A 26477-nucleotide genomic window follows, 5' to 3' on the forward strand; every position below is an offset into this window, starting at 1 on the left:
GAAGACCTTAAAAGAATCATTCCTCCTAGGGTACCACCCTCACCAGTATGGAATTTAAACATTGTCCTCACCAGAGTAATGGGCCCTCCATTCGAAACTCTGCAAAAATACAAGCTCCAATTTCTTACATGGAAAGTCGCTTTCCTTGTGGCCATTACTTCTCTTAGCAAAACACACAAGATGTTCTCTTAGACGAGTCAACGAGCTACAAGCACTAACTATTCAAGAACCATTTTTACAACTCCATCATAACAAAGTGGTTCTCAGAACAAATCCCAAATTTCTTCCTAAAGTTATCTCTCCTTTCCATCTCAATCAGTCTGTTGAGTTGCCAGTATTCTTCACGCAACCACAAGCAGTCGCAGAGCGAGCTCTTCTTACTCTAGACGTAAAAAGAGCACTTCTTTATTATTTTGACAGGACAAAACCTTTTTGCAAAACAACTCTTTGTATCCTTCTCACCACCACATAAAGGCAATCCCATATCAAAATCTGGGATCGCAAGGTGGATTGTCAAATGTATACAAATTTGCTATCACAAAGCAAAACGTACGTTCTCTATTCCCCCTAAAGCCCACTCTACCCGAAAAATAGGGGCTTCAATGGCATTTTTAGGGAACATTCCCTTGGATGATATCTGCAGAGCAGCTACATGGTGTACACCGCACACATTCACAAAACACTACTGTGTAGATGTGCAGGCAAAGCAACAAGCTAGTGTGGGCCAAGCTGTACTTAAAACACTACTTCAAACTACTGCAACAGACACTGGTAATCGCCGCTAAGGAGGAGTACTGCTATGCAATCTATGCATAAGTGTGTGATCTACAGCTTATATGCCTTTGGACGGAAAACGCTACTTACTTGTATGCATCTGTTCTTGGCATGTAGAGCTGTATATCCACACACGCCCACCCACCTCCCCAGCTACCTTTATCTGTTCCAGTATTATCTTATTTAGATACAACATACATGGACATCATTTCTGTTTCTTACAAAACTCCATCATTTCCCTTCTTGGCGAAAAAACAATCTGACGATGGAGTCTATGCCCATGCGCACTATTGTCCAAAGGAGGAGCCACTTATCCTGTGACTTCCAAAGACTTTCCAGGACAACAACAAAGTGCAAACATCCGGGCCCAACACCAGAAGGCGATCTCTGCATAAGTGTGTGGATCTACAGCTCTACATGCCAAGAACAGATGCATACTGGTAAGTAGCATTTTCCTTTTAACACACTTGTTTACTCTTAAACACTTATGCCCTCATTACAAGGTGCACGGTACTGGGATGGATTTACACATGCGAATTTACTGTTAGTGTGCAGTAATAATAAAATCACTTATTAAGTGCATGGCTGCTTCACACCAAAGTGTCCCAGCGCCAGGTAGCGTGACCCAGATCCCCAACACAGCGAGCTATGATTGAAACATGGCGCATTAGGCTTACCCAAACAGCCAGGTTTTTAGCTTTTTGAAGAATAGTGGTTCTGAAGATTCTGGTCTGATTGAAAGAGGGTACTAAAAATCTAAAGGAGCAACGTCCCAGTAAATCTGATCCAGTATCTTGCAATCACAAGTAAATCATAGTCCCCATACAATGAGGAATTGCCATCGGACCCCAATTTGTCTTTCCCTGGTCAGAAATACCACCTGGAATTTCCTATTCACATCACATACATTTAACACCTCCTTTAAGCCGGTGGTAAATGTATGTTGGCCCACTGGGTGAGGGGAAGGGTGGCTGGAGAGTTTGAGGGAGTAGGGAAGGAAGAGATGGTTATTTTTGGCAGGGGGGGCATTGCAATCTCACCCTGGCAAAAAACAATAGTAGAGAATGAGGTTCGGATGCCAAAGCCTCATTTAGGCTTGACTACGGTAACATCTTATACCTGGGTTCCAATCTAGCCGTGATCAGGAGATTGCAGCTGGTCCAGAACTCCGCAGCCAGGTTGCTGTGCAAGATTCCTAGGACAGCAAGGATCTCGAAGCATCTGAGGAACCTGCATTGGTTGAGGGTAGAGAACCGAGTTCGGTTCAAAGCCTTGACATACATGTTCAAGATCAGGGCAGGAACTGCACCAAAATACCTGCAAAAATTGGTTAGGCCCCATGTTCCTACACGCAATCTCCGTTCTTTAAATGGAGCAAATTTCGTGGTTCCCAGGTTCAAACTGGCCCGAATGGGGGGGGAAATCTTTCTCCCATCTGGGACCAGTTCTTTGGAATTCCCTCCCCTTAGCCTTACGGAAGGAGGAGAATTTTGCCAGTTTTAAGAAAAACGTTAAAACTTGGCTTTTTAATAAATAATTGTGGTCCTTGACAGTTACTGCCTCTATGTTTTGACCTCTTAGCCCTGGCGCCGGGAAACCCTTTGTGGGTATCTGTGCGCATTACAAATGCAAAAAATAAATAAATAAATAAATAAAGCCTCGTGATTTTTACTGTACCGAATTACCAAACTGTAAAGTCAAGTCTTTCTCCCACACCGGGAAAATCTGGTGTGGGAAGAGCCTACCCACTTCAAATCATTTAAGGCAGAATTCATGGACATAATTCTGCACTGTCTGACTCCCGTGCATGTAAGAGCGACGGGGCGGGGTTGGGGGTGGATTTCGACTGACGATGACGAGGTAAAATTAAATAAATAAATGTTACCTCGCTATCGTCCGTGGAAATCTCCCCACCGCTCTTACCTGCACGGCCGCGGCTGATGCCTTGCATATTCGCCTTGCCTTTAAGTCGCAGCCTGGGACTTTGTAGCACTATAAAGAGACCTCTCACTATTCCTCAGAGTACCATCCAAGATTCCGTTTTGTGACCGGCTGGTTACACAGACATCTGCAGTGATAGCTTTAACCAACTGAGCTTTCATAACGGAAGAAAGCATTTTCGATCATTAGGTTTAATTTAAGATGAGGGCGGAGGCCGAGGCAATGGAATTGCGTTCCCGAGCTCCACAAAGCACGGCCTTCCCAGAGGCTACCAGCTACACTACTAAAGTGTTTTAAGAGATTGTTTTGTTAGCAGACGTAGTGTGTGTGGACAAATAAAGTATAATATGGCTATTCGAAAAGGTATACTTGCTTTTCTCTCTTAAGAGTACAATAATTCAACGGAGTTAGTTACATTTGTCAACATAAAGAATGCATCACTGAACACTCTAATGAATCCCGGTGTACCATTTTAGAATGTGTTTATTTATTTTTACAGGAAAGTTAAACTCTCCAGCTAAAGTTGTCGCATCTCCGAGGAAACCTCCACTGTCACCACGAGGAGCAGGGGTGAAGCGCACCTTGCCACCCAAATCACTGGCACAGTTTTTTAAAAAGTCTTCCAAACAACAAAATGACGAGGAAAAAACGAAGCAGCCAGAAAAGGCTAAAGGTACGACCAGTCGGATTCCATTCCGTAGTGCATGACGTTATATCAAGTAGTAACTATGGCTGGATCCTCGTTTGCTTCAGTTACCCTGTACAATATCTTGTTAGCTCCTCAGGTCCCTGTAGTGTTCACCAATACTGGGCAAATGCCAGACATATGTGAAGTCTGATTTACATTTTGAAGTTGGAAAGATGTAATTCTAATTTATTGCGCCGGTCAATATAATATGCGCCTTTCGACCGGAAGTGCTGACTGACGGAGGGTTCAGTCGAAACTTTCAGTCCAAAAATAGTCGATTAGCGTAGCCTCAAATGTTTTGCTAACTAACGTTTTCTGATTCTGGCTCAAGCAGACGGTTGTTGCATTAAAACCAATTTTTAAGTATTTAAGGATTTCCTATTGGGGGTTTTGATACGAAGTATAATTTTTCCCTTTCCCCATCTTTTTATAGGTAGTTGTGAGTCGTCAAAATTGAAAGACGCGCCAAGCACAGAAAAAGGAGTAAACACAACTGTGGATAAAGAAGTATTAGAAGAATCCAATAGAAAGAATGCTACCTCCCTCATCCTCTTTGAAGAGGTAATCATGGATTCTAAAAATTGGTGACTGTTGATTTGGGTCAGGTTTTCACTAGAGCAGTTAATGTAGGCAGTTTATTCAAACCTTTAAAAAAAGGTGACTTTCTGTTAAATGGGGTTATCTCTTCTGGCCATAAACGTATCTTTCTCGGCACATATGGTGGATAACTGAACACATGTTTAAGCATGCATGTTTTCAGCTTTGAAAAAAGGTTCGGGGAAGAATACATGCCTTTAGGAAGCAAGGTTTTATTTTTAGGTGTAATCCAGATCAGTCACAACACAAAAGAATTTGACTGAAAACACCACAACCAAATTGTGTTTCTACTTAAAATTAAGCCGGAAACGCTGCTCCTTTTCCGTTTTCATAGGCAGTTTTCCATGAAATGACAACTGCCACTGCCAGAAATCTGCCCCATCCTGTCATGCACAGCAGGGAGTCCGCAGGTGGTTTGTTTCTGTTTACTGAGTAATGATCTTGAGCCTTGTTGCTTTAAGTTTAATTTTGACGCAAAACTCAGTTTTCAGTGCGAAATATTTGTTCAAAATCTTTAAAAAAAAAATAACTTTATTGAAAATAAACATCAAATAAAAACAAAACAGGTGCAGTTGCAAAACAAAATACAGTTCCTGAGGACAGCAGGAAATATGAATGAAACTAAAGAATACATTGGGTCAAAGGAAAACACAATATCATCAATCCCTGCGACAGTCAACAACATCCATCGTCTCATTAAGTGGGCTACAAATATAACCTCTACTTTCATTCCAGGGGCCCCACACTTTGGTCCATTTACCTGGGCAACCTCTGCTTTCATACACCACCCTCTCCGCTTGCATGCACCAGTCCATGTCCGATGCCCAATCCGCGTGTCTGAGGGCAACCCCCCCTCCTTTCCAGGTTCTAGCAATATTGCGTTTAGCGATCATACATCCCAGTGTAACCCAGAGCCGTTCAAACCTGGTTAGGTCAGTGGCTTCCCAAACATTCAAAAGACAGACGTGGGGATACATCAATTGATTTATGGCATATTTGGGACATGGCGGAAAACCACTCTTCCCCAGTATCTCTCAAAGGTCGGGGCAATCCCACCTTTGATGTAGGAAAGTACCTAGCTGTCCGCAGCCCTAGGGGCAATCCGGAGAAGACAAGAGACCCATTTTAACGAGTGCCGAACTGGTGTAGTATGCCCTATGCAGCAGTTTAAGTTGTATCAATTTAAAACGAGACCAGATCGCCACCTCCCGAGGTGATGCCAAGGCCTCCCTCCACTCTTCGTCATCAAGCTCTCCCACCTCATCATTCCATTTTGCCCGTAATTTACCCATGGAATCGGGCACATTATTAAGAATCTTACGGTATGTCAGGGAAATCACTCGTTCTGGGAGGTAATCATCCAGTAATCTATCTTCTAATGGTGAGGAAACCGGCAGGTCTGAGCATCTAGGAAGCACCTTTTGCAATACACTACGTACCTGAAGGTACCGGATGGTAATGCTGTTGTAAATACCTAAACGGAGAAAACCTTCCCCCCCAGTCAGGGCTATGCCCATTTGCTCAACATCCTAGTTAAAAATAATACTTTTTTTTCCCAAGCCTTTTATGTTTTTAGCAGTTGGGTGTTTCTTCTTGCCGTTTCCATCTTTCACAACGCCTTTCTGTTAGACACTTTCTTCCTTTGATGACAATCTCTAAAACAAGCATTGGCAAAGCCAGTAGCTCTTTGCCTATGTGGGAGCAGTTGGCTTCGTGTCTAACCCATGTTGCAGAGCAGCGTGGCTTTGCAGCATAGCTAAAAGTTAGAAACAAAGCACTATAATGCAGCCAGCGCTGCCATGTCCTTGTACTTTTTATTCTTATGGTGGTTGGGGGGGAGTAACACGGACAACGAGTGGAGGGTTGGAGAACAAGAAGCAGCATGGACAACTGCACGGCGCTCCACATGAGCCAGGCGTTATAATGGGCAGTAATGTGATTCAGGGTGCTGAGACTTAATCTCGCCATTCCCTCTAAGCGCTTTTAGTGTTTGCTCCTAGTGGCTTTGGAAAAAATGCTGAAGATGCTCTGTAAGATTTTCGAAGCTTAGTGGCCTGGTCGATGTTGATTAATTGATTCTATTCAGCATAGCTACTAAAAAATAATTGCTTTCATCGGATTAAAACATTACCATAGCAAAAACATAAGATAAGACAGTAAGAAAATTCAACACTGATCGTTGAGAAACAGCGACCATCAAAAGCCCCAGACATCAGTTCAGAGCATCTAAATATTGGGTTTAAAGTCCGCATTCTTGCTGAGTTCTACCTTTTCTGTAATAAAACGTGGTTGATGGCTAAAATTCGGTGGGCAGATCAGGGTGAAGTACTCAAATGGAAAGGGGGTAGGAATTCATTTGAAATTCAGTTTGAAGCTTTAAAAACTGAATAAATATGTAATATTAAACATATTTGGGATTAAAATTTGCACTTCTGTTATATTGTAATGCCTGAAAAAAGGAGGCAAAAAATCAAAACGCCATTAAATGCATAATTTGTAGTAATGAAGTTGAGGCCCAGTTCACGAGCTAATTAACAGAAGGCTACCACCCAAATACTAACAATTGAGGTGTTGAGAGCAATATCACAGTAATTTGAAGCCTGGCTGAATCATTCATAAAATTATCACAGAAGCCTATGATTCCTAGTACAGTTGTCAGAAATTTCAAGATTCTTGTTGTCAGTTGTGTGGATTCTCCCTTTAGGCAAGCTTCCAGCGCCTTGGTGCACGAACGAATGTTGAGAATTCTAAACATCAGCCTTAGCCAAAACTTTGTTAGGGAGGGCCTTTCACAGATACACACCATATTTGTTAGTGATTGATTTTGTTGGATAGCTACCTAAGCAACATATCCGTAGCCTTTTAACAGAATAATACTAAATCGTCGCATCATTTTTTGTGTCTGCAGCTTCGTCACTGGGTCTCATAAAGTTTGAGAGCATAACTACCATGTGACCATTTTGCCAGCTCCCTTGCATCAGCTAGGGCAAACATAATTTTCACCTGTTTAGTGAGTACCCTAATTAGCGTGTGGGTTTCAGAGTCGCTTCCCAGAGATCCATTGCATCCAAATTGTGTAATGCCTGCTTGAGGCGAGCATTCTAAGTTGAATCTTCACACGTTATTTCTCAGCAGATAAGCCTCTTGAGAGATCCGTCAAGGGCCCTCTTCACTTTGCCGCAGTAAGATAAAAATCTGGCCATAAGCATAAGTTGTTGTCTCGGGAGATTGAATTCTAATTGGACTTGAGCTAACCGGGTGCATGAGGGCAGTTAGAAACTGTATTGGTAGTAGTTGCACTGTTCCCTATCCAGCCAGGCGAAAAGCTTTTTTTGGCAGTGCCATGGTGCCATTTGATAGTGTGGCATTAATTTGCTGGTGATCACTCTTGTTACTGCTCTAGTATCTTAGCAGGCCAGTTTCTTATATAGCTTTTGGAAAACTCCAGTTAGTGATCAAGAGATATGTTTAGGGTATTCAGGTGGGTAAGATTACCTTCTCTTTTGTCTACCCATATCCCCAAGTATCTGGTCGGTGTTGAGGAAAACTCCAAAATACCAATTCAAAATGCCTTGATGGTGTGGGGAAATTGGGAGGCGGAACAAGGATCAAAGAAGAGGATGAGGTGCAAGGCGATACTGTGCAATAAGAAATTAAGCTCCTTGTGTAACGTCACAGTGGAATGCCTGGCCAATCAGCCCTTCATTTGAATACAGATTTGATTTTGAGGGGCGGCCTTCTATTTGTAACATCGGATGAAGCCTAGGGAAGTTGTTGCCCCCAGCACCTGGTAACACCATTGTTAACCACGAGCAGTAAAGATTCAGCAGGAAGCATGACTCATTTATAGGACCAGCCAGGACCGAGGGAGAGGCAGACACCAGATGGATAGACACAGCAAAATATCAAACAGCCACTGCAGGACAAAGGCTGGCTATGAACAACCAGTGTGGCTGAGTGGTCAAGCACATACTCTGGATCCCTGGGAGGGAGGGTTGGAAGAAGGAAGCAACACAGACAACTCGAAGGTGAGAGGGAAGAAGCATCACAATGGGAGGGATGGAGGAAAGAAGCAACACTGACAGCAGGAGTGTGGCTGGTGAGGGAAGCAGTATCATGGAAGGAAGCAACACTGGTAGGAAGAAAAACTAAATTAGTACCTCAGTCACGGGTCGAGTAGCGGCAAGACACTAATCAAAATCAATCCGTCAGTATTTGGCCCATGCTCCAAACGAAAGAAGAGGAAGTGAAGTTGGCACTCGCTGGCCAATTAGGAGACAGCAAATAAGAGTGATTATGAAGCCAACTAATAATAAGCAATAGGCAGCTTCAAGCCTCTCCTATTAAACAGAATATCTCGAGCGCAAGTGCGGTCTCGGGTGAGACCTAAAAAGGACAACAGGTTTTGTGCTTTACAGACATGTACTTTTGAGGACTTGGACTTTTATCAAGGGATGTTATACAGGAGGCGGAGGTAAAAGTATGTCTCCAGTTCCAGTATTGAGAGCATAGTAAACTTATGAATAGTGTCTGCTGGCAGAGCAACTGGACGTGCTGACGGGGTTACGAGTGAAATTGACCAGCGATCCAAGGTTCACCTGGCAGAAGAGAACCAGGGATCAACAAAACGATATTTACAACGTCGTGGCCCATCCTCAAAAAAAAGGACAAAACGAAAATAAAAGAGACAAGATAAAAAGGAAAACTCACAGTTATGTTCATAAGAATATGAAGCGAACGCAGGAAGGCTGGCACTTGTAGTCGCATCCCCTTAGACAACAATCTTAGCACACTTCGTGTGAAAAACGACTCGCTCAATTTCAGGATCCAAAAATACCCGCGATAAGCCTAACACAGTACAAAGAAATTTTATTCCCCCATCCATGCCCGTTACTCAACAGATTAGTAACAGGTCTTGAAGAAGGTGGCAACCAAAGGAGAATAAGCCATCGAAACGCGCGTCGACCAGTGTGTATGACACACCCCAGCGCACAGCACAACAACAGAGGGTTGAGCAGCTCACCCCTGTTTTTGGTTTTTCTGTGCCTGTTGCCGGCCTCTGGGGTGGTTGGAGTGTATGTTATGTATGAGAGTGATATGAATGTGGAGTGTGTAGAGGTGTAATTTGGTGTGGGGATTTCTTCTTCTTTTTTGAAGCAACGCCAACAATTGTAGGCTTGTATAAGACAATATCCAATTGTATTTCATACCAACTCTGCTTTTTAAATTAAAAAAAAGTGTAATTATATAAAAAGCCTGCTATATATTTTGGTATAACTTGGATAGTTTTATATATGAAAATAGTAACAAATGTTTGTATGGTTTTTCCGAAAACAAAAGATGAATTTTATTTGTACGTAAAACAATGAACTAAAGAAATTAAATAAAAAGCTAAAAAAAAAATACATGTATTAGGTTATTGTGTTCTTCTAATGTGAACCCACTATAATTAAAGCAATATAGGTCTAGAGGGATACTATATATTATAGTGTCTGCTGGGCCATTTTCTCCCAGAGAGGACCAGTGGTCCCCAGTCTGCTAATACCTGTAATAGACACTTTTCCCACAGCTTGTCTTTCCACCCAGTCCAATACATGGAAAAGACATAATAAAACGACTGGGTCGGACCCTGAATTCTCTAGGAGTCTGCATGGTTGCATCTGATCGGATACTCTGTGACACAAATACCGCTGCTTCTTAGTCCATGCTGGATTACTTTCATAACTTTTGAATGTTGCCCACGTCCTGCCTGCGTTATCTCCTTCTTTCCTCCACCTCTGCAGAATTTTCTAGATATACTCAGTGGTATAATTCAAAATGAATGTGATGAAGGGCCCCTGAATTTCTTGTACTTCACCAATATTCTTTGGCCTTTGGCTGAATGGGCCTCCTCCTCCAATGCGCCTCTGGGGCCTGTGTTGATTTTCTGTAGATGGAGTTCAAAAGGTACAATAGGGGGGTACTACCAGTGTGTTGATGCACGCTACTGTTTTTTCCCCAAACATTTTTATTCAGCATTTAAGGTATTGACAATGTTACCTATTAATTTTTACTATTACTTTTGCCGTATCACAAGAACTGGTTATGCACATGAATAAATGAATATATCATACCCATCTTGCGCCCCCATTTCTCTCAATGAAATCTTATATTAGACAGTGATATTTCCCGGTGTCATCTTTTCATTCTTCTGGAGTATGACAGTATGGCCTATAATTAGTCTTGTGTGCAATCGCCTACTCGTAGTTAATCAACCCACCTCGTGCAAGTGTCTGCATGTGTACTGTCTGTTTGATGTTTAAGGAAACTAAGATTAACCATATCAACATGAACATAGTGGAACAGGCTGGGGGGCAGTAACTACCTTAGCTTACGTGTTCAGTCATGGGGATTAGATTACAGAAGGTATGGGGGCCGGGGGTTACCTGTATGATTTCTTGTTGGGTCTATACTCCACTCACCACGTCATATCTATTCCCTTTAATGCATGGGGTAGGGAGGCGAGGTTACAGATATACATGCGTAATATGTCTTTCCTTTTAGCCATCGCATCATCTGCCTCTCACTAGTCGAGGGACTGTTGTCTTTCCGACCCATTAATGTGTTAGCAGTTGTTCATACATACTACGTGTTCTTTAGGTCTCATGTACTTCATATGCAAGTACTTGAACTGAGTATATTTTAACCGGGTGTTACGGGAGTTCCCTTGTGTGAGGACAGAATTCTGTGCTATTCCGGCTCGGTCAGTTCCCTACTCAGGACTCTCTCCCAGCGTCTCCGTAGGTAACATAGGGGGGGGTAAGGGATGCTCCGATCAGCAAGGTGGCTAGCCGTACCTAATGTAAGTAATGAGTTTAGCACCTCTTGTGCCTAGGGCTCCTCCAAGCTCCGTCCCCCCAGCGCTCCGAAGGTATGGGCCAGGGCTTCATATTGAAGGAACTGCCCTGATGGAAGGCCGTACCTTTAACCAAGTCCTTGAATGGCATTAAGACCTTCTCCTGGTAGCAATCCCCTAACGTTTCCACCCCTGACTCCAACCATGTCGCTAGTTGATCAGCATTTAATATCGTCCGTGAATTTCCATGAGGTAGGCCAACCAAGGGAAGTACCCGTGTATGCCGGGGGTTGCTGCTGTTCTTATCATGTAGCGTTTCCAAAACTGTAGGGCTGCGGACCCCAGTACCGACCTATAGGGGACAGACACGGTTGGGTCTAGTATATTAGCCAGTAGTAGGGTGGGGTGTGTAAGAAAGTGCCCTCTTTTTGCATGGTTGCCCCCCACTTTTTGTCAAAATGTTGATGTACTTTGAGTGTACCCTGGGTTCCTGCCAACCAGGTACCCAGGGCCTATGTTCTTTCCCTAAACTGCATTGCAACCAGATCCAATTGGCACTCTTTGGCCACATGTCAGTCCCTTGTAAATGGTATCATAGGTACCAAGGGCACTGTGGCCAGGGAAGGCCTTTAAGGGCTGCAGCACTTATTGTGCCACCCTGAGAGGCCCTGTACCTTTACACACACACACACACCCTGCAATTGCAGGCTGCGTGTTTTGGTGCAGAACAAAGTGAAGAGTCGACATGCCAACAACCCACTGCCCTGGCATAGGCCAGCCACCCCTTCAGCCAGGTTTCACAATACCAGTGGTGAGGGTACAGGTGCATGAGCCCTGTACCCCTACAGTGTCTAAGCCAATTGTTAGGCATTGTAAGTGCAGTGATGCCATTAAGAGTATATGGTACTGGGAGTTTGTCATTACGAACTCCACAGTCCCATAATGGCTTTACTGAAAACTGGGAAGTTTGGTATCTAAGTTCTCAGCACATTGAACCCACACTGATGCCAGTGTGGGATTTACTGAAAAATGCACTTAGAGGGCATCTTAGAGATGCCCCCTGAAAAACGACCTAAGTCTAGTGGCCTTGCTGAGTGGCTGCTTGCCAGCTGCCACCACCAGACACGTTTCTCGGCCCCTGGGTCTGAAGCCTGCTGCCTTCGGGGGTCAGAAACAGTGCACATCCTGGGACGAGGTGCCAAGCCTCTTCCCCTTAGGATGGGCAGGGTTCACGAAGGGGAAGCTTCAAAGGCTTGCTGCCTTTGTGAACTACCCCAGCCATGTGCTGCTTCCAGCAACTGGCCCCCACCGGTTCTGACCCCCACTTTAAGCAGGAGAATGTGCGGGAAAACCAAGTAAGGAAGGGAGGTGTGCCCACCTTTGCCAACCCCACCCCTCAGGTGGGAGAGGCAAGGTGAAGCACAACTCTGACCCCGCCATCATGCAGATGGGGGGGGGACCTTGCCAACCAGAGAGGCATATGCCCCCCTCCCACTGGTGGGTGGCACAATAGAGGATGTACCCACCCCAAGGAGTGGACCCATTGGTCCTGACCTTTACTTACCTGTAACACCCCTAAATCTAGTATTTAGGAGCAATCCCGAACCTTTCCTCCTCATACCAGAACCGACCTAGAAAGTAGAGTTTAAAATTTGGCACTCCCAGTCCACCCTCCATCATAGGTCGTTGTAATGTCTTCCCCCCCCCCCAAAGTAAATCCCGCAACAGAGAGTCCAGCTGTTTGAACCATCCCGTTGGCAATGAAATCAGGAGATTAATAAAAAAGTATAATAAGTGCGGTAGCATGATCATTTTGGTCAGAGGAAATCCTAGCCATGAGGGGTAAGTGTAGTGAGCACCAAGAGGATACACATCCCTTAAGGGACCGGAGAGAGCCCTAAGTTTCCTTCCTTTAGGTCTTCCAGGGAATGAACTATATGGATACCCAAATATTTATGTATTTGGTGCCCAATTGAGGTCCATTGGGAGGTCCTGGGGGTGTGGCAGGACTCCACCTACGGGGAATAGGTAAGTCTGGTCTTTAGTGACCTGTAGGCCAGACAAGTGTTCAAAGTCTTTCAGGAGGGCAAGTGCTGTACCAGTGCCCGCTACCGCATCCTCCAAGTAAATCAGAAGGTCGTCCGCACATAAGTATACTGTTGAGCCTAGTCCTTCGGCCCCTTGTCTAAATAATGCAGCAAATGGTTTTATCACCTGGGCAAATAAGAGGGGGGACATAGGGCAACTCTGCCTGGTGCCTCGAAAGATCTTATACTGGGCAGATACTGTTTTTCCTGTCCTAACCCGAACGTTGGGGCAGTCATGTAATGTAGCATTTTAACCCATTTTCCCAGTCTTCTCCAAGACCCATGCGCAGCATCACCGTGAATATATAATCCCATCCTATCGAATCAAAGGCTTTTTCCAGACAGAATCGATGCCCATGGGAGGGATCCCGACTCAAGATAAAATAATACCGAGCTCAATCTGCGCTCCGGGCCGGGATAAATCCGTTTTGGTTCGGATAGGTGACGGCAGATATATAAGGAAGTAGGCGCATAGCCAGGACCTTACTGAGAATCTTACTTAAAATCCATGTTGAGTATGGAGAGGCATCTAAAATCCATGACTCGGGCATCTGGGGTCGTGGTCTTGGGAACGGAGTCACAAGTGCTTCCCTTGTGGACGAGGGAAGTCACCCAAGTTTCAGAGATTCAGCATATAGTCATAAATGGGGTGCCAATATAGAGGCATAAGCTGAGTAGAATTCTGCCGGCAGTCCATCCGGTCCTGGTGTCTTGCCCGTGATCATACTATTAATAACTCCCCGAATCTACTGCAGTGTCACCGGACCGCCCAATGTTTCCCTTGTCTGTCAATCTAATACCTGGATTTGCAAGGGGAACAGAAAATCTCTAACCTCCTCGGGCGAAGCTGGTGATGGGGCAGGATACAGGGTTACGTAGAGCGCTGGGAATAAGGAATTAATCTCCTCTGGGTCATAAACTGATGTACCAGTTCCAGACCTGATGCGGGTTATCGGACCCCCACGAATTTCAGGTCTTATCAGCCATGCCAGCAAGCAGCCGGTTTCCCCTCCTCTCCTTGCACTCTGATACTCTGGTAAGATATGTCTTCTAGGCACACACTTCTCTTAAGGAAGCCAGGGAAGAGGCTTCTGTCCCTAGGGTGTTGTCTAGATTATGTAGTCTACTCTCCAAGTCCTCCAGTTCCCTCTGCAGTTCTCTTTGCACTTCTGTCGATTGCCCCAAGCAGTGTTCTCGAGCTACCACCTTAAATTCTTCCCATTCCACCAGCCCTGTAGAAGCTGTATTTGCATTAGTCAAAAAGTGCAGAGGGTTTCGGAGAAGGGGGTGTCCTCTAGATTAAAGGATTAAATCTCCACAAGGGAATCGGAGGACATCTCCCCAATGGTTGATGGGTCCTCAGTGAGGGGCAATGATCAGAGAGCGTGCGTCCCAGATATTCTGTGTGTGATATCGACCCATTAAGATTAGTAGATTAGAGAAATACATTGAGTCATGTATGTAGATGGTGTATGGGGGAGTAGAAGGAGTGATCCCTATTTTACGCATGTTGCGTCCTCCAAATGTCTGTTAACACCCAATGATTCCACCAGTCCCGAAATCCTGCCGCTGTGAGGTGGGCCTCGCCTCCAAGCAATGGTGGGTGTGAGTTGTCAGTGTAATATCCGATACACAGTTAAAATCCCCTCCTAATATCATAGATACTGTCATTAAGGTAGCCGTTTGGGCCGAAAGGTCATGGAACAAGGTCACCTGATCCTGGTTGGGGGCAAATACAATACCGAGTGTTATGTCTCTTCCAGATTAGTACCCCCGGGCATATGCAGAGTAAGAGGTTGCGAGGATCTGTCCTCCATCTTCTGCGGAGTTTATCCACATCCCCCTGCAGGCGGTGTCTCTTGCAGTAGAGCTATCTGTGGGTAAAGCATCGGTATCGGTGAAAGGAACCGTACCCTGCCAAGGGTTGGTCCTACTAGGGGGGTGGGAAGCCAGCTCTAATCAAACACTCTCAATTAGGTTGTGCTGGCCCAACCCAATCCAAAGCACCGACAGACCATAGGGCAGAGTCTTGAAGTGCAGCTTAGCCCAGGAAGAGGCCAGTGTGGTGTTTGTGCATTGTGTTCCTTCAGATGATGTCATCAGCCGTCCTTGGTATCACTTCTGGGAAGATGACACTGTCTGCGCGGGAGGAGTCCGAGCCCCTAGTACCTTTCCCTGAGTTGGAGCCCACGTCTAAAGCAGCTCCCATAGACTGCATAATCTGGGCCACGGCCTGAAGCGCCACCGCCCTTACCTTCTCGGTCTGGGATGAACTTGGCTTCTTCGGTGGGCCCCTTTTGATCTCCTCCTGAGTTTCTTCTGTGGTCTCTGGGCTCGTGGCTCCCCCGTAGTTTCTGCCTGAGGGGTTGGCCTCCCAGACTTATAGGCCTCCAGCCACTTCCATGCCATCTCGGGGTCATTGCAAAAATCTGTCTTCCCATCTAACAGAATACTCAGATGGACAGGGAATTTCAAGGAGAATTGCAACCGCCCCCCCCCCCCCCCAAGGCTTTTTTGACCTCAAGAAAGGAAGCTCGCCTCTGTTGAGTTTTAATGGTATAGCCGGGGAATATGGAGACATTACTATTGTCGACGACAAATGGGCTTTCAGTCCAGGCCTTTTGCAGCAATAGGTCTCCATCCCTGTAATTTAGGAGCTGGGCTAAGACCGGCTGCAGGGGCACCCCGGTATGGGCGGGCGTGTCGGTACTCGATGTACCGTCTCAAGGGTGTAAAATGAGGACAAATCCTCTGGTGCAACAGCAGAGCACAGCCAGGATTCAACGAAAGCTACCATGTCTCCTCCTTCCGTCCCTTGCGGTAAGCCCACCACTCCGATGATGTTTCTCCGATTGTGGCTTACTGCATCTTCATCCCTGTGTTCTAATGTGCTGACCCTGTTCGTAAGCTCTGCATTCTGGAGCAATAGTGTTGTGTAGGGTGCACCCCTTATCGCGGGGTTCCGGATGTCTGCCTGTGAATATATATGTATGAAGGGGGAGGGTGCTGGAGGTGGTCGTGCCTGGTCACTCCAAGTGGTAAACCCCCCTTCTCCACTCTTCACACCAGTCCCCGAGTTAGGCCCGAGCGTGTCCAGTTTACTGGCCACCTCGAATCTGGGCGCTTCTCTTAGTCTCTGGGTCCCCCAAGCTATGCACATATAGGTGTGGGGCACCTCCCACCGGTCGCCCCAGGTCAGTCTTGATGCCAGTCATCTATTTCTGGGCCTTTCACTGTTAGGCCCCACATTGTACCTCTCGCCGGGCCTCGAATTAGGCCAGGGTATTACCACAGTGTAAGCGGAGTCTCCCGGGCAGCCGCCGCTCCTCACTCGGGCCGATGAGGATGTGGGGGGGCCTCTCCCCAGCCACAGCAAGTCCGTGGTCAGGTCCGTTCGAGCAGATGCTCACTGTCCCGACCCCGCAGCTCAGAGGACCACGGTGCCATCCCATAGCACTCCAGATGTCGCTCTCAGCGCCCTCCTCCCTGGTTCAGGGGCTTACGTGATCAGTAGTAATGGACCTGGTCTGTCGGGGGGGGGGGGGGGGGGGGGCGTTAGCAGGATCAAAGCCAACCCGGCATTAAGATATTTGCTCAGTCATCCGCCATTGCTGGCAGCCAAGCCAGGCCCCCCACTGGAAAAGGCAGTTATAGCAAAAGTCTTAGCAACAGAATCTTTTCAACAAATAAGAAGTTCCTAATGGTTTGGCAATATCAGCTACTTTAGGAAAGACTCACTCTGCATCAAAGCAATGACTAATTATCCTGACTCTTCTGTAGCCTGTTGAGAAAAGGTATTTTCAACAATCTCCCAAATTGCTAGAAGGTAATAAAAGGCAAATGGGTACTACGTATTGTACAGAATGGACACAAGATTATTGTTGTCACCCAGAATCTAGTCATGTGTACAACCTTTCCCACTTGAAACTCTGAGAGATGTGGTTTATATTTTATTTTTTAATTGCATTTATATGATCCCAAACACAAGAGGGACAATAAAAGTCACTACCACTTCTTCCTTGTCAAGATAAAAAGGTTGAAAAAGCATTTATCTCTGAAAAAAGTCAACAAATGTGCCAAGCTGGTAAAATTCAGGACTTCAGCGCTTTTCTCCACCTTCTTCTAGGAGATTTCATGTGGACTTACAGGCTACATACTTGTATACTTTCATATCCTGGTCTGTCCCAGCAGATGTTTGCCAAGTTTTAAAATCTTCCAGAATTACATTACTTAACACTTCTGGGTAGTCCAATTCATGTTTTCTAAGTTTGTATTGGTGCATGAAACCCTGAATGTGGCTGAAGTTGAATCAGACGTACAACAGAAAATATGGTTACATAGTGGGATAAATTACACAGCAATTGCCTACACTATCCATATTTCAAATTAGCATTGCAACTGAGCCACAGATCTATTTGATTACTCCTGAGCATTTTATTGAAACCAAGTGGAAAATAAATTGTGACAAACTTATATTATCTTTTGGACAGACTGACAGGACGCTTACATTGTTCATTGTGTGTACAATAAAAATACAGATATATAAATAAATACAAATCAAGACAATTGATCTATTAACCTGTCCCTCAGAAAATCTTTGTTTTGCAGCGTGAATCTTTCTGGATTCACTATGCTGTGCATTATTCCTCCATCTAGTGGTCGGGTCCGGAATTATTGTATTTCTTCTCTTTTTTCGTGGCACAGGTGAGTGTCGACATACCACCATTTGGTGCCTCTTTTTGACGTTGACGCGCTTCCTCTGGAAGCTCCCACCTTTGGTCGCCATCTTGAGATTCTTTTTTTCCGCAGTTGGGTCTGGATCGTCAGCGAAGGAGTTCCACAACTTGGAGAGAAGAATCCACGAGAAAACCAAAGGAAAATTGGAAAATCACCTTAGAACATACCGGACTACGAGTCGCGTAGCGGGGACGACGAAAGAGGAGAAAAACATTGAGAACTTCGACGTTCCTACGGAGAATTCGCACACAGGGGGTTCCCTGGGCGCGGTAATGGACAAAACACCCTTTAAATTCTGTGCCAACTGCCACCACAAGTACGCACAGAAGGACTTTGCAATCTCTGACCTGCCGCTTGACCATCGACGCGAGGACTGCAACGCCTGCGCGGCATTCGCTCCGAAGACCTTTAGAGTAAGAGTGAGGCAAAGAAGGGTAAACTACAACATGCAGGGGCAGGGAGCACCTCTATCACTCCGAGATTTAGGCCTCTCCAGTGGAGAAGAGGACAACCTCGCTGAAGGACCGGAGGACGTCGGTGGTCGAAAAGAAAACGCCGAAGGAGGTAAGAGTCGTCGAACCCCAACACTCCACTGATACTCAAGAGTGAGCCCAAGTCCTCGAAAGGATCCTTGCCGTCGAAACACTCGACCTCTGCAACTGCATCGAAGGACAAACAGCCCGTCGGTTCCTTTGACAAGTTCTCCCAGACGGCGAAAACCCAAAATAAGGCAAAAGCGTTGAAGAGCAGTCAAGAAAGGGACCCTTCGTCGAAAAAGGAAGGGTTGAAAGCAGCTACGACTTCGACAACCGCGAAGAGAAAGGCCGAAACCCTCGACGCCCAACACTCATCCGAGATGGAGAAGAAAAAGAAAAGGCTTAAGGCCGAAATGGCAAGCATCTTGCAACGCAAGAGGGACTTCGACGAGAAGATGAGGCAGTTCAATATTCCACCAAAGCCCACAGCCGAGGCCCAAAGGTGCGTCGAGGACCTTCAACCACCGATGACTCCAGAACCAGTCGAGGAACAGGAGGAAGACCTGTATTACGGTGATGCCGATGGTGAGGAAGACGAACTGACTTGCCAGGCCACGACATCCTCGGAGGCGCAAGACTTGCAGTGGCAGGAACTCGACGCTGAATCCCCGGAAGAGGGAGTAGAATCCTAACCTTCGAGGCCTTCGCCGCCGGATGACATAGGAATCTATAACCAGGTCATTAAGACTGCTGCAGACACGTATGGAGTGCTGCTAGAGGAGGAGAAACCTCAATCTTGCTTCCTGTTGGAGACCTTGTTACCATCCCAGACAAGAAGCCAGTTCCTACCCATGCTCCCAAGTGTGCTGGACCAGGGGAAGGAGGCCTTCAAGGAACCTGCTATATGTAAAGCCGTAACTCCAAGGACTGAGAAGAAATACAAACGCTCTTCCAAGGACCCTATGTATATTAGACGATCAGTACCAGCGGATTCAATCATAACCTCCACTGCGAGGAAGAGGGCCAATATACCCACAAATACAGGACCACCTCCAGACGAGGAAAGCAGAAGAACGGACCTAATGGGGAGGAAGATGGAAAGGAGTGCGGCGATCCAATGGCGCATCGCCAATTCGAATGCGCTCATCAACAGGCACGCATACCAGCACTGGGAGGAAGTGGGCGAACTCCTAAAACATCTGCCAGAGCAATACCAGAGAAAGGTGAGCCACCTGGTAGGGGAAGGAAATAGCATGGCTAATACATGTCTGAAGTCGTCCCTGGATGCAGCAGAGACATCAAGCAGGCAGATGATGCTGGGGGTAACTGAGTGAAGGCATGCCCGGCTAAGAATTTCAGGCTTCAATGGGGAACAGCTTTTCGTTGCTCCACTTGACGAGAAACTCAATCAACTCAAGAAGGACAATGAGACAGCTAGGTCAATGGGGGCTCTACAGTTCAGAGGAATGTGAAGAGAAACACCTTCAAAAAGACCAGTGGGTAGGAGGAGCCACCAACCTGTGGCACCACACCATACCTTCCAACAGGGTTATCAAGGAGGTAACCAGGGCCAACAGCAGGATCAGCAGCAGCAAAACTGGTAGTACCAGCCACAAGGACAATCTTTCGAGGGGGCGCATGAGGAAGAGGAAACGGACAGAGAGGGGGGTCAACAACCCACATCCAAGTGACTCTGCTGTAAGACCAACGTGCACCCAGTCAACTCTACGGGTGCAGCAAAAGATAAGACAAAGACAAGAACTAATTAAAGACCAATAACAGTTCCTCCAGCATGTAACACCAGTAGGAAGCAGTATATAACACTTCTTCCAGGAGTGGAGTAAGATCACATTAGACAAATGGATACTAAACCTCATACAATATTACTGTATAGAACTGGAAAGATCACCTCCAAACAAGAGACCAAACAGCAGAGTACACTCAGCAAAGGAGCGTCCTCTGTTGTTATAAGAAGCACAGGAACTTGTAAACAAAAAGGCCATAGAAATAGTACCATACAAAGAACGGAACAAGGGTGTCTACTCCACCTACCTCCTCATACCAAAGGTGGATGAAACCTTACGACCAATTCTGAATCTAAGGTTCTTAAACAAGTTCATAAGAACTCAAAGATTCACAATGACATCTCTTCAAGAAGTAATACCCCAAATACAGGAAGGGGATTACATAGCAACTATCGACTTAAAGGACGCTTATATACACATCCCCATCAACAACAAACATCTACTAAGGTTTATGATCAACAAGACTCAGTACCAGTTCACAGTGCTGACATTCTGACTCAAATCTGCACCAAGGGTTTTCAGAAAATGCCTGGCAGCACACTTAAGGAGGCAAGAAATACATGTATACCCATACCTTGATGACGGGCCGGTAAAAGAAAGCTCATACAACCAATGCAAGCGACACATGCAAGGTCATGCAAACACTAGTCTAACTAGGGGTTTCAATCCATTGGGGTAAGTCATCAATAGAACCAGAACAGGTGAAGATATTCTTAGGAGCAGAGATCAACACCATACAAGGAAGGTGTTCCGAGCACAGAGAACTTTGGCAATATTGAAGGAGACCCGTCTTTACCGCAAGGAGCAAGCTCCGACAGCGAGGACAGTGGGCAAAATGATGGGAATGATGGCGTCATGCATACATTTGGTCTCAAATATCCGCCTCCACATGAGGCCATTCCAAGAATGGATCCAACAACAATGGTCACAGGCAACAGGGAGTTGGGAAGATCTAGTGGTTGTCACGCAAGCAGTACAGCAAAAAATAGCATGGTGGAACAAGAAGAACATAACGCAAGGGAAACCATTCACACAACTAACTCCTACAGTGACCATCACAACAGATGCCTCCTAGCTGGGATGGGGAGCACACATAAACAAACCCCCTCAAGGTAAGGGGATTGTGGTCACAACAGGATGCGATAAAACACATCAACTACCTAGAGCTGAAGACAGTGTTCCTAGCCTTAAAAGCCTTTCAGAAACAACTATACGAACACAGAGTACTAATCCAAACAGACAATACAACCACCATGTTCTACATCAACAAACAAGGAGGAACACAATCAGTGACACTATAGGTGCTAGCACAGGAGATATAGAGGTGGGCAATTCCAAGGCAAATAGACTTGTTAGTAATACATCTACCAGGAAAGGACAATGTGGAAGCAGACAGGCTCAGCAGACAGACGTCAGCATCCCACGAATGGGAAATCAATCAACAAGAAATCCAGAAGATATTCGACAAATGGGGAACTCCGCATATAGACCTATTTGCAACACACCAAAATGCAAGATGCCAAAACTTCGCATCCAGACAACCGTGCAAACGGTCCCTGGGGGATGAGCTATGGATCAGCTGGTCAGGCACATTTGTCTACGCTTTTCCACTGATACCACTGCTACACAGGGTACTAAACAAATGCAGAACCAGCAGCATAACGCTAATACTGATAGCACCTCAGTGGGCCAGACAAACCTGGTTCTCACAGATTATGGAGATGGCACAAGCACCTGCACACAGGTGCTACACCCAGAGCCAGAGAGCCTCAGCCTAGCAGCATGGCTCCTGAAGACTTAGAGTTTGCACACCTCAAACTACCAGCAAGCACAATGGCGGTGCTAAGAGAGGCAAGGAGGCCTACCAGAAGGAAGTGCTACGTAGCAAAGTGGAAAAGATTCTCCGAATGGTGCATTAGGGAAAAAACACAGAAAAGGATTACCAAAGAATCAACAGTACTGAAGTACTTAACACATCTACTACAAAATAAACTAAGCTACACATCATTAGCGGTGCACTTAGCAGCAATAGTGGCTTACACAAGAGGAGAAACAGGAAAGAGTTTCTTTACTTCCCAAGTGGTAAAGAGGTTTCTAGAAGGGGCAAAAAGGATCGCACCGCCAAATAGAATGCCACCTCCAGCATGGAATCTCAATGCAGTGCTAACTCAATTGATGAAGACACCATTCAAGCCTATGCCTAAAGCAACACTGCATATGCTCACGCTAAAGACAGCCTTCCTAGTGGCTATCACATCACTACGAATAGTAAGCGAATTACAAGCCCTAACACTGCAAGAGCCCTACCTACAAATACACAGTGACAGGATCGTAATGAGTACTGACCCACATTTCATGCCAAAGGTTGTGTCAAGGTTCCACATAAACCAGGCAATACAAATACCAAGTTTTTTCCAAAAACCAACCACAAGCACAGAAAGGGCGTTACACACACTGGACGCCAGGAGGGCAGTAATGCACTATATAGAAAGGACAAAAGAATGCAGGAAACCAAAGCAATTCTTTGTGTCTTTTGCCAGCAGTTTTCTGGGACGACTAGTTACCAAGAATACCATTGCACGATGGATTGCACAGACCATACAATTCTGCCACAAACAGGCAGGGCAAGAATTACAAGGAGGAACACATGCTCACTCAACAAGGAAAAAAGGATCAACAATTGTGTTTCTAGCAAATACGCCTGTTCAAGACATTTGCCAAGCAGCAACATGGTCCTCAGTGGACACGTTCACTAAGCACTACTGCGTAGATATTCAGATGAACAAGGAAGCACAAGTGGGACAGAAGGTCTTGCAACACATATTCAGTAACCAACGCTCATCTTCCACCCAGCCACCACAAACCGCTACAAAATCTATGCACAGCATAGTGAATCCAGAAAGATTCACGCTGCAAAACGTATAGTTTCTTACCTGTCGGTGTAGTTTTGCAGCTTGAAGACTTTCTGGATTCACTAGCGATCCCACCCTCCTCCGCTAGAAAGATGACAGGAGGAAGACTATTAAAAACAGGAGGAAGACTATTGGGAAAAACAAAACTTTAAAAAAAATCAGAAGATGGCGACCAAAGGTGGGAGATTCCGGAGGAAGCACGTCGACGTCACGAAGAGGCACCAAATGGTGGTATGTCAAGAAGAAATGCAACAATTCTGGACCCAACCACCAGATGGCGGAATAATGCACAACATAGTGAATCCAGAAAGTCTTCAAGCTGCAGAACTACACCTACAGGTAAGAAACAATAAGTTATTGGTGGTTCTGTAATTATTTAAGTCCTTGATATACCTGGAGGTAGTACCAAGGGTATGCTTGACCAGAGGACAAATCTATTTAACGGTTCATGTCTTGCCCATAGTCCAATTTCAAGCCAGAGAAGCATCCATAGCAAGAAAAATGGTCCATTGCAAAAGGTAGACACATTTTCGTCCTTAATTTAGCAGCATCTTCGGGTCCAAAGGAAGACAAGAAATCTCAGATCTATGTCAAAACGGACACCATAGCCCCTGTTTGAAAACAATTATTTATATATTGTCGCTGCACCGCCGAAGTAAGTGTTCAGTAAAACTGGAGGAAGTGCCTGAGCCGCCTAAATTGAACAAATAAATTCCGTGGACAAATCGAAAATTTGACCTAACACAGACCGGCTGTGCATGAAGCTAGAGATTTCTTTAGACTCAGCAGCTAATCGTGCAAATGGTTCAACACCTGCATAACAAAGTCCCTCCTTTGTGGGACAGGAAGGCCAGTATATAATATCCTGCATAAAGATCCTTGTGGAAGTGGTCTGCTAACACTAGGTGGTGCTGCTGTCCTGAGCATGTGGCCTGTGCAAAATAATCACTCTGGGAACCACTAATATAAAGTACAGACACCAAGGTGATAATGACCATAAAAGTTGCCCGTTCACGAAAGTAACCAAGTGAGTTGTAGAGTGAGATGAATGAACAGCAAAAAGTGAACAAAATCTGCATTTTGCACTGAGGCATCATACCAACCCAGATTAGGTTGATCTCACCGGTACTGAAAACATGCAGAGGGTGAGCAATATTAAAGCTAGCCAATCTTTACCAAACTCATGTCACCAACATATAAAGCTACGTGTCCTCTTAATGTGTGAACTTCTACAGAGAAGCAAAAGACTTCGATCACCATGCCGTGGTATCACACATTCTGCAGGAAGTAATATCCAAGTACACCCAGTAAACTATTGGACTTACTAACTATTTATAAAATATACAGAATGGGATAGAGCTACTCTGCTCACCAATCATACACTAGTCTCTCAAGCAACCTCCGCACAAGTCAAAGGAAAATTAGAAGCAAGCCAGAGTGCATGCACGGTATCATTCACCAAAACTTACAAACGCTGTGAAGTTAGTGAAAAGGGGGGGAATCAGTGCAAAGCATGTAGGGAAGAGGAGCCCCTTCCATCTCATGGAGTTGGCATATAGGAGTTGCGTGAAGAGCATGACATAGCTTGAAGGCGTGTAACTGAGATCACCTTAGTATTGTCTAAAGTGTAAAAAAAACTATTGGACACTCAAGAACCATAAACGATTCAAACAATATAATGTCTAGCACTCAGACTGGACCAAGCAAACAATGCCCTATTTGCACCAGACTATACCTTGTATAAATGATGGACTATATCTAGGCACTAAACAATCACCAGGTCATGTTCTGAGAGGACCTTGAGGCATCTAGCAGAAGGAAAAAGTTAAGTATCATTATAGGGCTAGCATTATATGAAATAATCTGTAGCATGCACATTCAAAACAAGGCTTTAAATGATTGACTCAAAGACCACGCATTGTTGAGAGCATTGCTGTAGGTAGTTTCTCAATCATCCTCTCCTCCTGGTTGTTATAAACTATTGAGATGGACAACGCCCCAAAATCTCATTGTGCCACAAAGATCACAGACCAGAAGAAATAGTTTTTAGTGTGATGCATAGTTTGATAATGTTCAACCAAGAGTGCCCCTTGTATGATTTTCCAGGTTGGGTAGTCTGACCTATAAATACTTTCTCACATGGGCATTTGTCACACTGGATAACTTTTCTTGTGTTAGTTTGAAAATGTTATGTTCGAGGCATATGAGGTGCAGAATTCACACTCTGTGCATAAATCGCCATCTGGTGTTGGGCTCGGATGCTTGCACCTTGTTGTTGTCGCTGAAGAAGTCTTTTGTAGTCACGAGATAGGTGACTCCTCCCTTGGACGATAGTGTGCATGGGCATCGACTCCATCCTCAGATTGTTTTTTTCCGCCATCGGGTTCGAATGTAACTTCTGCGCTCCGGTTCGGAACTGTATTATCCAAACCTTTTCGATGCGCAAATCATCAAAAAAACTCTACAGTATTGTTTTCGATTGCGTGTTCTTCGACGCGCTCCTCAAATACCCGATTCCAGTCGTCGACGCGGCCCTCTGGGCCTATCGGCGCCTTTCGGGCCTACGGCTAATGGATAGGACTCCATTTAAAAAATGCCCCCAGTGTGGAGCTAAATTTCCACACAGCGACCAACACAAGGTCTGTAACCTCTGTCTCTCGCCTGAACCCGAGGAGAATAATTGCTAGGCCTGCGCCTCCTTTTGATCCCCAAAAACTATCCGTGATCGCTGGGCCCGATGACACGTTATGGCGCAAAGAGCAGCTACGGTGCCGGAGGACATCTTCAACGAAGGCCCCCATGTCCCGGAGTAGGATTCGGAGGATCTGTAAATAGTTTCTGAGGCAGACGACTCCGACTCAGACGACCACATCACTCCAGGTCAACGAGTGAGTACAATTGCCCCTGCCCCAACCGAAAAAAAGAAGACTCTGGTCATACTTTGCCTGCTGGCCCCAGTCACGACTGAAAGCTTCAGAAGCCCCGCCCCCAGCTCTGAAGACAAAGGAGAAGCCTTCTGGCGGCTCGGGACCGAGCACGCCGCATATCAGTGCCCCGCAGACACCATCGGCGCCGAAGCCGGGAGCGCATCCGACTCCTGCAGTCTCCAAAAAGCCATTAGCACCGAAAACCTCGGCGCCGAAGGAAAAGGCCTCGGATCCGAAACATTTGGAACCAAAAAAGATTTCCGACTCCACATCAAAGCCGAAAGATCCAAAAACCCCTTCGAAGGCTCCTGAGCAGAAATCCAAACCCTGCTTGGACCCAAAAAAATCGGTGCCGAAAGAGACTACCGAGGAGGAAGAAGTGTTTCGACCGGATCCCATCAATCTGAAACAAAAAACTCTTCAAGTGGACCACAAAACAGGACATGTAGTCAATGTTCCACACAAGAAGAGGAAATTGGACACCCCACACATCCCTGAGGTGCCTGTAAAGAAAAGAGACTGTGCCACTTCACCTTTATGACCCTCTTCTCCTGTTCTTCCTTCTAAGCCTTTCTCTCCTCCACATTCTCCCATAATTCCACCATACTCACCACCACCATAGGATGATGATATAGGGGGTGGGGGAGGGAACAATGACCCTTTCACTGACCCTGATGACGACAGACGTACCACAGGAC

At 45.7% G+C, this 26477-nt stretch overlaps 1 protein-coding gene across 2 annotated transcripts in view; it reads left to right on the forward strand.

Moving 5' to 3' along the window:
• ATAD5 (ATPase family AAA domain containing 5) overlaps positions 1-26477 on the forward strand; it is a 422063-nt gene that overhangs the window by 202420 nt on the left and 193166 nt on the right. For both annotated transcript variants that reach the window (XM_085617196.1, XM_085617195.1), the window contains exons 15-16: positions 3215-3388; positions 3837-3964. In XM_085617196.1, coding sequence (XP_085473322.1) covers positions 3215-3388; positions 3837-3964 — 302 coding nt within the window. The remainder of the gene's footprint in view (positions 1-3214; positions 3389-3836; positions 3965-26477) is intronic.

This window comes from Triturus cristatus, chromosome 7 (assembly GCF_964204655.1).
Source record: "Triturus cristatus chromosome 7, aTriCri1.1, whole genome shotgun sequence".
Taxonomy (NCBI): Eukaryota; Metazoa; Chordata; class Amphibia; order Caudata; family Salamandridae; genus Triturus; species Triturus cristatus.